Genomic DNA, 11,941 nt, shown 5'->3' with positions numbered 1-11,941 from the left:
CACACCGTCCTGTTTACCATCATCGCCTCCACCTGCAGAGAGAAGAAGGAAGAGCAGAGGAGATAAACGAGTGTTTCCAGAGACTCTTCATCAGCTGTCAGTCAGTGATGCAGCACATCCAGTATAAAGAGCAGCAGGGACTTCAGTGCTGGGACTGTACTAGGACTCATTGTTGCTTCACTTTTTCTAATCTTTGCATTTTTATTGAAGTTGATGAAAATGTTTTTCCCTCCTAGTTTGAGTTTGGACTTTCATTCATTAGAAGAACCTTGGTGTGTCCACTCTGAGCTCTGTAGGAACCCCAACAACAAGCCCAACAATCCAGATGGACGGTTCCAGCTGTTAACTGGAGGAATTCCATCCAAACATCTGCTCTCACTAAATTCTTCCTCACCTACAGACTGTGTTCTTCACTGCTTTAAACTTGGAAATGAATGCAGTCATTGGTATGCGTGCTGCTTTGTTCAGAGAGCTGATTGGCTGTTGACAGTGTTTGATCAGAGCGTGTCAGCCGTTATTATGGTGACCATAAAGGTGAGAAACAGGAAGTGTTTGTGTCCAATCCTGAAGCCTGTCACCATTCTCCTCTCACAGCTTCACTGAGAAGCTGCAGCTTTACAGGAAACACTGGATCTTTGTTTCATACTGACTGTGTTTAGTACAATACTGCTGACAGCACCACCCACTCACTCCATCACTCTACTTACACCAGAGTCTCCAGTCTGTAGTCTGGACTCTGCTGAAGATCAGACAGCTGCTTCACATCTGGATCCTTCAGGTTGTTTCCTCTCAGCTCCAGCTCTCTCAGATGGGAGGGGTTGGACTTCAGTGCTGCTGCCAGATAATCACAGCTGATCTTTGACAAACCACAGCCCCTCAATCTGTATAAAGAATGAAAGATGTAAGTTTATTAGACAAAGTGTGAGCTTGAAATCATTCAGTGTTTCATCATCTGTTCAGAGCTGAAGAAGGTTCAGAATGTAGAAGTTTAGAAAATGGAAACTCCAATTCCAGTCTGGACCAAAGACTCTATACTGGGACTGAGGGACTGTTTGACTGCACCCACTGGGACTTTTTAAAGGCTCATGTTCTCACTTAGATCATCGATTTCTACTGAGATTTCTTCCTGGGAAAAATGGGGATTACTTTGAAAACAGGAAGTATTTTCCCCAATAAGCAGCCCTGGATTAGTAAATCACTCCAACATGTTCTCAGGTAGAAGAAGCTGTCTTGTTATGAGGGAGAGAAGAAAAAGATTGAGGCACAGAAACTTGTTGAAAGAGAGATAAAGCAGCTAAAATCAGGTGTAAAAGTAAAGCAGAGGATGAGCTGAATAAAGGACACTCAAGGCTGGCTTGGAAAGGAATGAAGTCCATGGTGGGGATGCAGAACAAGGAGCAAAGATGAATGTGATGCTGAATCAGCAGAAGACTTGGACTCATTGGATTCCAGCTTTGATATCATTGATTTCAATGAAGAGCTTTGTGATTGTAGCAAAGGGCTGGTAGCTCCGAGAGTCCCACTGATGAGGTGTTTGTGTGGAAATCTCTTAGTGGGACCAAAGAGAGAAAAAGCCCTGGTCCTGATGCTGTGGGAGGGAAATGATTGAAGTGTGCTGTGAGGAACTGACTGGGAGATTTTCACACATTTTCCAGTCCTCCTTGGAACAACAGGAAGTTCCCAGCATATGGAAACAAAGGTTAAGTGTCCTATGGCACTCAGTGATGATGGTGCTGTGGCCCCACCACCTCCACCTCTTTGTAAAGGAACTAACTGTAATCTGAAGCTTCAAATGGAACTAAGACTTCCTCCACTAGGTGGCAGTGTCTGATGAGAAAGTGTTAGTGGAGCTGGCCTGGAGTCAGAAACAGGAAGATGCAGGATGTGGGCTGAAATGGGGAAAAGTGGTTCGCACTAGTGCCTTAAAGCAAGAAGGTTGTAGGTTGAAGCTTGTTGGCCTTTCTGTGGAGGTTGGATGTTCTCCCACAGTCCAATGAAATGCTGCTTAGGTTCATTGGTGCTTCTAAATTGGCTGTAGGTGTGGATGTGAGAGAGTGCTTTTCTGTCTCTCTCTGTTGGCCCTGTGATGGACTGCTCACCTGTGCAGGTGGACCACGCCTCTTGCCCTATGACAGCTAGGGCACAGGCTGCAGCCCTGTGAGCCTAAGCTGAATAAACAGTTAGCAAAAATGATCCATAGATGGCCTGAAATCCCCCAGTTAGCAGTTTGGTAGATAGCTATGACATGCTAATCCCCTCCAGCAGCTGTATTCTACCTGTAAGCTGATCCCTGCTGAGCCAAAGCACTTTTTCATATACAAATTACAACCTTTAATAGAAACCTATTGGTTAGCATCTTATTAGCCTGCTGTTAGCTTCATTCCACAGAAAACTGAGAGAAACTAACAGAGCTGATAAAGAATAAAGAGAAATGTGCTGATTTAAAGCCTTTGAAGTGCTTCAGATGATCTCTGTCCACTTCTGTCCACTCATTCATTCATGTAAGCTTTCTAATGCAGCTTTGATCTTCACAGTCTGCTTCATGAAACTCATTCTAACCCTGAATGTCAGAGTGTTCCTTCTTCTCTTTCCCATCATTCATGCTGGCAGTGGAGGAGATTTGGATGTTGGACTGTGTTTTGGATGATGTGTGTATGTTTGTGTTGGACTGCTGTCTGTAAAGCAAACGCACATTTTGCTTTGGATTTCAGTGTCAGAAAGACTTTAAGGTGGAATGAAGAGTTTGAGAGTTTCACAGTGAATTATCCAGTGGAGGATTTTTCTTCTTCTTTGAAGGCTTGAAATGTGAACATTGTTCTGCTGCAGTCAATGGACTAAACCAGAGAAGAAGAAAACAGACTTTACCATGAAGATCCTCAGTGTGGATCAGTATAATATCAGCCTGATGTCTGCAGTTTAGTGTCAGCACAACTTTCACATCATATTCATCTCAGCACAACTAAAACATACTGACTGACCCCAGAGTTTCAAGTCCACATCCTGGACTCTCCAGGAAACCACACAGATACTTCACTCCTGAATCCTGCTGGTTGTAGTTGTTACTCAGTTCCAGCTCTCTCAGATGGGAGGGGTTGGACTTCAGTGCTGCTGCCAGATAATCACAGCTGATCTCTGACAAACAACAGCCCATCAATCTCTATAAAGAATGAAAGATGTAAGTTTATTAGACAAAGTGTGAGCTTGAAATCATTCAGTGTTTCATCATCTGTTCAGAGCTGAAGAAGGTTCAGAATGTAGAAGTTTAGAAAATGGAAACTCCAAACAGCTGAAGCGAACAGGAAGCAGCTTCAAACAAACACAACAAGAGAAAAAACTCTGAATGTTTCACATTAAAGTCGTACATTTATCATAAAAACAGGACAAAGGGGGGTCACGTGGCCAAGCATTAAGATGGCAGCTTAGCGGGGTCGCTCTCAGGACAGTGTACAAACTTTCTATAAACAAAACCCCTTGTATATGCTGTTAGTGTGGTCTGGAATATACGGCACTGACATGTCAAAAGCTTCATCTGTGAAACAGTGTGACATCTTTACCCGAAGACGCAAGACAGGCGCTATACCATCAACGTCCGACACAGATGCTAACATGACTAGCATAGCCGAATTTTTGGATGAACTCAAATCACTCCGGTCGGATTTTGGAGCCAAGTTGGACAGCATCGATATAAGACTGACTGGGATGGCGAGCGCAGTGACTGCACTGGAGGGTAAAGTTTTGGAGGTAAAGCAAAACATATTGAACCAGTGGGCCCATATTGAAGAGGCCGAAGCCCGCATTGCCGAAGTTGAAAGCACACTTGAGAAAACAGAAACGTCACTGAACTCGGCTATCAAACGAATTGCACTTCTTGAAGCCAAAACAGATGATTTGGAAAACCGCGGACAACGAAAGAACCTGCGCATCTTCGGCATAAAAGAGGGAGCAGAGGGGCAACAATCACTCTTTGACTTTATTAAAATCATGCTACCCAAGTGGCTGGGGCTAGCGCCCGACAAGTCATTCACACTGGAACGAGTGCATCGCACGCTTGCCTCCGGAAAACCAAACCAGAGCAGAGCGGTACTTATTCGTTTCTTAAAATTCCAAGAGAAGGAACTGGTATATCGGGAAGCAAGAAAACAACAAATTACACATGATGCGGCCAAGATCACATTTGCACAGGATCTGTCTGCGGAGACGGTTTGGATCCGACAGGGATTTCACCCGGTTGTCAAACTGTTTATTGATATCAATGCCTTCCGTGGATTCCAGCACAACCCATGCAGACTCAGAATCCTGTACGGTGGAAAGATCCACCTCTTCTCAACACCTCAAGAAGCCGAAAAATTCTACAAGAATCTGCCGAAGGAAACTGTCACAGGCTGGGTCTCTGTGCTCTGAACTCATTTTTGTATTTGTCTCATTTTAGATATTTGATTAGTTTGTGTCATTTCCTATTTATCTTTAGTTTAGGCAGTTATTATTTATTGTTTTCTTGGTTTCTATGTTTGAGTTCTTGTATCGTTCATCACTTGTTAGGTCTGTTAAGTTTGTTGTCATGTCTAGTTTCAGTGTTTCCTGTTTGATTTTGGAAGAAGTCGTGTGTTCTTGGTTCTTTGTATTTAGCTTCACTGCTCCTGTCATTAGGTTCATGTTAGTCAGCTGTTTCCTCGTGTGTCTCCACTTCCCCTGATCACCTCATGTGTGTATTTAAGTCCTCTGTTTTTGCATGTCATTTGTCGGGTCGTCTGTTATCCCACCATAGTCATAGTCATAGTATTTGTTTCTTAGTGTTTTTTAGTTTGCTTAGGGTTCCTTGTTTAACCCCTGCAATCATCCAAATAAAGGATCGCTTTCTGTTTAAACTTACAACTCCTCGTCCTCATCTGCTTTTGGGTCCTGTTTCCATTACACACCGGCGCACCCCGCCGTGACAGAATGACCCGACCAGTATGGACCCAGCGGACATCTGTGAGGATTTATGGGAGTTCAACACTCAGGTGACCATTCTCCGCGGACAGTGGATTTGCTACTCCGCGTGCAGACAGGAGAATGAGAAAGAGTCAATCGGAGTTCAGCTAAAAGAGATTTTGTCTGCATATCCTGCTTACGCGGCGGGATTGTCGGAGGATATGCAGGATTTTGTTCGCACAGTTTTGCCACCGCAGCAGCATCAAAACCGCGAACAGGAATCACTGCCGCTGCCTTGCGAGCCTGAGACGGTTCATGTCGGTTCATTGAGACTCGCCGCAGCGTCACCACCTCTCAGCTCATCAGTTTCCACACCCTCGTCACAGTCTTGCCACACTCTTGCCACGGTCTAGTGCGAGGAAGCGCTCGACGCCATAGATTTGGACTACGACGAACATCAGTCAATATTCAGCGCTCTATTGGAGGAGGATCTCCGGTGGAAGCCATGGCTCATTCCAGAGCACGAGCACTCTTTCCGTGGAACTTGACTGGCTCTCGGGGGTCCCCGGAGTTACCAGGGACTTCCACCCATTGCTCCGCCGTCTTCCACTCTCAAGAAAAAGCGGCGTGCGCGCCACCGACGCTCCGCACCACAAACGAAAGTGAGTGACTATATTTTGGCTCCTCATGTTTTTTCTCAGGAGAATATTAAAACTAACACTGCCTTACCAGTTCATGAGCCCGGCTATAAAGAGACTTTATGATTTTGACGTTGCTAAGACTGAGAATATTTCGGCTGAGTCTTCCACGGACCATTCTATCCCTTTGCAAACTTATCCCGCTTCTCTGTGCATTGATCATGCCACGAACTATGCTTCTAAGAAGCATAATTATGAGACTGTTTGCACTGGAAATGCTAGCCATCAGGCTCAGCTAAGCTGCTGTGGGACTGTAATCCAGGCCGGGTTGGAGCCAGGGGCGGAGGTGCAGTTTGTGCAGCTTTTTCCAGTGTCAGCTGCAGGGCCCGAGGAGCCCGTCCAGTCTCACGCCTGCTGGGGGTTCGGGAGGACCCAGCCAGCCTCAAGTTTCGTTTGCTGGGGGTTCGGGAGAACCCAGCCAGCCTCAAGTTTCGTCTGCTGGAGGGCCCGAGTTGCCCGTCCAGCCTTACACCTCGTCAGCTGGAGGGCCCGAGGAGCCCGTCCAGCCTTACACCTCGTCAGCTGGAGGGCCCGAGGAGCCCGTCCAGCACCATGCCACATCAGCTGGAGGGCCCGAGGGGCCCATCCAGCCACCTTCTGCTTCACCACCTGCGGCTCCCGTGCAGCCACCTGCAGTACCACCTCCTGCAGCGCTACCACCTGCTGGTTCCGACCTGTTTCTGCCAGAGGCCCATGTGCCTACTGGTTCTGATCTGTCCCTGCCAGAGGCCCGTGCGCCTGCTGGTTCTGATCTGTCCCTGCCAGAGGCCCGTGCGCCTGCTGGTTCTGATCTGTCCCTGCCAGAGGCCCGTGCGCCTGCTGGTTCTGTTGCGTTCCTGCCAGAGGCCCGTGTGCCTGCTGGTTCTGACCTGTTTCTTCCAGGGGCCCCGGTGCCCACTGGTCCAGAGACTGTTTTCGCTGGGGGGCACGCGGAGCCCGTCCAGCCTCCTGCTTCGCCTGCTGGGGGGCCCGAGGAGCCCGTCCAGCCTCCTGCTTTGCCTGCTGGGGGGCCCGAGGAGCCTGTCCAGCCCCAAGACTCGTCAGCTGGGGGGCCCGAGGAGCCCGAGGAGCCCGAGGCTTCGGCTTCGCCTGGTCCGGCTTCGGCCTCAGCTCCTGCTTCTGCCTCGTCTGGTCCATCCTCGGCCTCAGCTCCTGCTTTGCCGTCGCCTGGTCCAGCTTCAGCCTCTGCTTCTGTGTCGGCCTCGCCTGGTCCTGCGTCTGTGTTGCCGCCACCCAAGCCACGTTTTGCCCCTCGGAATCGCCGGCCGCTTTCCAGGCCGTCAGCTGGACGTCGTTGCCATCGGGGTCGGCCGCCTGAACTGTTGAACTGTGACTTGTGGTGCTCTCGACCTCCGGGTCGGCCCCCTGAACCTTTGAACTATGACCTGCTATGCTGTCGACCTCCGGGTCGGCCCCATGAGCTCGTGAACTGTGGACTACTGGACAGTTGGCCTCCTGGTCGGCCGCCTGAACCATGTGAACTCTTGTGCTGCTGTCGTCCAGGTCGGCCACCTGAGCTGTTTGACCATGAACTCCTGTGCCGTCGGCCTCCGGGCCGGCCCCCTGATCAAATGAACTATGAATTTCTGGACCGTCACCCTCCGGGTCAGCCCCCTGAGCAGTTATGAACTGTTCCCTGCGCTCCTGTGCTTTTGGTGGACATTTTGTTTTTGTGGCTTTGTTTCTATAAAACATTTAAAAATAAATTAATACTGCCACTTCTTAACATGTATGAGGAGTCATATAAGTCCGGAATACTCCCAGACTCACTGAGATTAGCTACAATGACCCTTTTATTGAAGCCAAATAAGCCTCCGACTGAATGCTCCTCTTATAGGGGAATTAGTCTTATGGGATGTGATACGAAGATTTTGTGTAAAGCACTCTCTAGAAGACTAGATAAATGTGTGCCTAATTTGATAACAGACGATCAACAAGGTTTTGTTAAAACGAGACAAGGCTATCATAATATAAGACGTGTCCTCAATGTACTTTATGAGAAAAACAATAGGGAGGACACTGCGCTGCTATCACTAGATGCGTGCAAAGCCTTCGATAGAATAGAATGGAATTATCTCTTACAAGTGCTCCCCAGATATGGACTAGGTGAAACATTCCTGAAATGGATCCGATTATTGTATACACATCCAGCAGCACAAGTTTTAACTAATTATAACGTATCAAAACCATTTAATTTACAGCGATCAACCAGGCAGGGCTGCCCTCTGTCACCAATTCTCTTTGTGTTAGCAATAGAACCTCTGGCCATAGCTGTGAGAGCAAATGCAGGAATATCAGGGACAAGAATTGGAGGAAGAGACCATCTAATTTCTTTATTTTCAGATGATATTATATATTTTTTGACTAATCTGAAAGATAGTATCCCTAATTTAGTAACATTAATAAAAACATTTGGAGAATTTTCAGGATACAAAATTAACAATTCTAAATCAGAATTAATGTTTCTTAATGAAGAAGAAAGACGAAGCCCTGTGGTGGCCACCCCATTTAAGACAACTACAACAGGCTTTAAATATTTAGGCATTAGGATCACCCCAAGCCTCAAGGACATAACCTCAATAAATTATGATCCCCTTGTAGAAGAGGTCACGGAAATGCTAAACCGTTGGACAAACCTGCCTGTATCTATGACAGGCCGGATAAATATCCTAAAAATGACAATTTTACCCCAATTTTTATATTACTTCCAAACACTTCCGTTGCCTCTACCAACTTCATTTTTTGACAGTTTAAACTATTTAACCAATTTATTTGGAATAATAAGAAGGCAAGGCTCCGCTTACAACTACTTTACTTGCCCTATGAAAGAGGAGGTCTCCAAGTCCCCAACCTCAGATGGTATTATATGGCTGCCCAACTAACATCAGCCACCCATTATTTCTGCCCAACAACACCTCCAGCCTGGGTTGACATCGAGCAAAAATCTGTTCCAGATCTTCCCTTACACACTTTTCTATATTCTTCAGACACTAAGACATTAAAAAAAATACAAGGAACCCTTTCTTGAAAAATACAATTATAATTTGGCATACAGCTCATAAATATGTGGGCGATCCTCCATCGCTTTCGCAATTTGCCCCTATTTGGGGAAATGAAAAGTTCACGCCTGGTAAAAGTGATGGAGGATTTAAAATATGGAAAAATAAAGGCATTCAAAAAATTAAAGACCTATATGCAGATGGCATGCTGCTCACATTTGATCAGTTGTGTAAAAAATATTTAATACCCCCAAAACACTTTTTTAAATATTTACAATTGAAAAACTATTTGTAATCGAAACTGCAAAGGATTGCTGAACTTCCAACATTGACAAAAATAGAGGAGGTATGTACACGGACACGCCGTCGGGGCTGAAAGTGGACAGCTCACAGATCCTGAAGCTGCAGGTTTCATCTGTCTCCAACCAAAACTGACTGAACCAGCAGCAGAAGAAGATCCAAACTACGCTTTACGTTTGATGAACATCGTCATGAATTCTCTCTGAGTTTGACGTTTACTTCCTGCACAGCTCTCTCTCTCTCTCTCAGTGTACTTCAAGAACAGTTTACCTTCAAAAATCTGTTTCCTGCATTATTCACTGCTTATTACGCACCAGTCTGCTGTTGTGTTCACTGCTGTCGGCCTCTGAAAATAAAGCCTCATTTCTGCTGTTCAATACTGAAGAAATTTAAACCTTTTAAAATGATGACAGATTACAAACTCTCAGCTGTGTCTGTAATCAAACCTCTGTAACTTTGCTTCACTTCAGCAGCATCAGGTCATGTTCACATGTTGATTCATGGTTTGCTTCAGTTTTTGTTGGACTGCAGAATATTTTGAAGGTTATCTGCTATAAAAAGCCAGAACAGGAAAATCTGCTTCATGTGTTTCTGTCACGGCAGGTGAGGAGAGCCGTGTGAAAATAATAAATGAGGGAGGATCCAAGCGCAGGCAGTCGTGAGGGTGTGAAGGTGGTTTATTGAGCATGAAATAAATATGGACAAACAGCAAACGGAGCTCGAACTAAACTAGACTGGAGAACAACTAAACTACAAAGCACAAACCTGAATGAGAACGAGCAGAGGAGAATGACAATGGACAGCAGGGAGAACACACGGGTGAGACATGGTTGATACACAGACGGACCAGCAACTACAATGATGGAGGACACGACTTAAATACACACAGAGAAACACGGGAATGGCGGCGTGTAGGAGGTCGTCCATGCAGAAGGCGGGGGTGGCAACAGAAGTCCGGAGGGCGGCCACGGTGGTGATGACGCCCAACAAGCGGCCTGACTAATGCTCGATGATGTTGAGGCAGTAGTTTGGGACCTGAAGGGTGCGTGATCCCTGCGGCACCAGGCGAGGCAAAAGCTGAGGCGGAGGCTGAACCAGGCGACAGCGTGGGCGGAGCTGTAGCTGGACCAGGCGTGGACGAAGACACGGAGGCCGGATCAGGCATGGACAATGGCAGCGGGACGGCTGAGGAACCTGACGGCAGCGGGACGGCTGCAGAACCTGACGGCAGCGGGACGGCTGCAGAACCTGACGGCAGCGGGACGGCTGCGGAACCTGATGGCTGCAGAACCTGACGGCAGCGACGCTGCAGGCGGTGATGCGAATGGTGATGATGTGAATGCTGTAGGCGGTGGCGTGAATGCAGCAGGCGGTGGCGTGAATGCTGCAGGCGGTGGCGTGAATGCTGCAGGCGGTGGCGTGAATGCAGGCAACGGTGTAGTAGTCACAGGGGATGATTCAGCAGATGGTAGCTGAACAAACTTCCCCGGACCGCCAGCAGATGTGAGGATGTGCTGGCTGGGTCCTCCAGGACCCTCAGCTAACGAGGCGTGGTGCTAGGTGGGCTCCTTGGACCCTCCAGCAGACGTGGCATGAGGCTGGACGGGCTCCTGGGGCCCTCCAGCAGACGTGGCATGAGGCTGGACGGGCTCCTGGGGCCCTCCAGCAGACGTGGCATGAGGCTGGACGGGCTCCTCGGGCCCTCCAGCAGACGACACTTGAGGCTGGCTGGGTTCTCCCGAACCCCCAGCTGATGAGGCGTGGTGCTGGGTGGGCTCCTCAGACCCACCAGCAGACTTGGCTTGAAGCTGGACGGGCGACTCGGGCCCTCCAGCAGACGACACTTGAGGGTTGCTGGGTTCTCCCGAACCCCCAGCTGACGACACTTGAGGCTGGATGGGCTCCTCATGCCCTCCAGCCGACGAGGCAGGACGCTGGCTGGGTTCACCTGAACCCCCAGCTAACATGGCTTGAGCCTGGACGGGCTCCTCTGGCCCTCCAGTGGAAACAGACACTGAAGCAGCAGGTACGGAGACCTCTGCCAGTGTGGACACTGGCTGGGACTGAGCAGCACAGTGGCTAAACTCAGGCAGCAACAGTGGGATGCAGTCCTCAGAGGGCTGAAAGTGTTCCCCAATATGCTCAGCAGAGGACTGAGGCGGACGGGTGAACTCACTTGAACTCTCACGGGGTGCTGAGAGCTGAGACTGTTCAGGTGAGTTCTCCGGTGAGGCTGCTGGCACTGGCGTCTTGAACTCTAGGGGTCCAGAGTTGGCTGGTCACTGACACGCAGCCTCTGGGGAGGCCCTAGAGGGAGCAACTGTCTCTGACATGGCCAGCGTAAGAGAACCAGCAGATGTTGTGGTGAAGTGTGTTCCCTGCTTAGAATGAGACAGTGAGGATGGTGGCTGAATGAACGAGTGGGTAGGCTGCTGAACTGGTGGCAACTGAGTTATAGACAGTGAAGGGGCTGCAGACTGACCTACAGGTAGCAGAGAGATTTGTAGTGGAGTCCTAATAAGTGGTGGAGTGGCTGACTGAACTGAGGGCAGCTGGGCTACTGGCTGAACTGGTAACTGTACTGCAGACCCGACATTAAACTGTGGTGAAAGTGTGGATGGGAGAACATTTTCAGGAAAAACTGTTTCGGTGAGGTTTACAGCTTCCCCAGAATGAATCAGTGCAGGTGAAAAAGGGTCCCAAACATTTTCATTGTCAAAATTCATAATACCAGGCTTGGAAACAGAATGGAAACAGTCATTAACACAGAGCGTGGGCTTAGGAGAAACAGTCTTTGAAGCAGCAGCCATGGGTGAGGCAGAAAAATCATTGTCTTCAGAAGATACACAAAAAATAGCTCCAGAAAACACAGTCACGGCGTCTGATGCAGCAGAAAAAGTGTCCCTTTCACTCACCACAGCCGATTGTTTACATGTCCCGACATCCGGCTGTGGGGTGCCACGGCGACGGCACAAACGACGCTTCTTTCTCGGAGATGGCTCCGACAGGCCGGGTAATCCCTTGTCCGGCAGT

The 11,941-nt window shown here is 48.4% G+C and overlaps 1 protein-coding gene across 1 annotated transcript in view; it reads right to left on the bottom strand.

The window, feature by feature from the left end:
- LOC113011577 (NACHT, LRR and PYD domains-containing protein 12-like) overlaps positions 1-11,941 on the bottom strand; it is a 382,413-nt gene continuing 370,472 nt past the window's right edge. Inside the window, exons 9-11 of the mRNA XM_026151123.1 lie at positions 2,979-3,155; positions 708-881; positions 1-32 (exon numbers count right to left, since the gene is read on the bottom strand). Coding sequence (XP_026006908.1) covers positions 20-32; positions 708-881; positions 2,979-3,155 — 364 coding nt within the window. The 3' untranslated portion in view covers positions 1-19. The remainder of the gene's footprint in view (positions 33-707; positions 882-2,978; positions 3,156-11,941) is intronic.

This window comes from Astatotilapia calliptera, chromosome 19 (assembly GCF_900246225.1).
Source record: "Astatotilapia calliptera chromosome 19, fAstCal1.2, whole genome shotgun sequence".
Taxonomy (NCBI): domain Eukaryota; kingdom Metazoa; phylum Chordata; class Actinopteri; order Cichliformes; family Cichlidae; genus Astatotilapia; species Astatotilapia calliptera.
The sequence above is the reverse complement of the archived record's forward strand: the minus strand, read 5'-3'. Positions and strand labels throughout refer to the sequence as shown.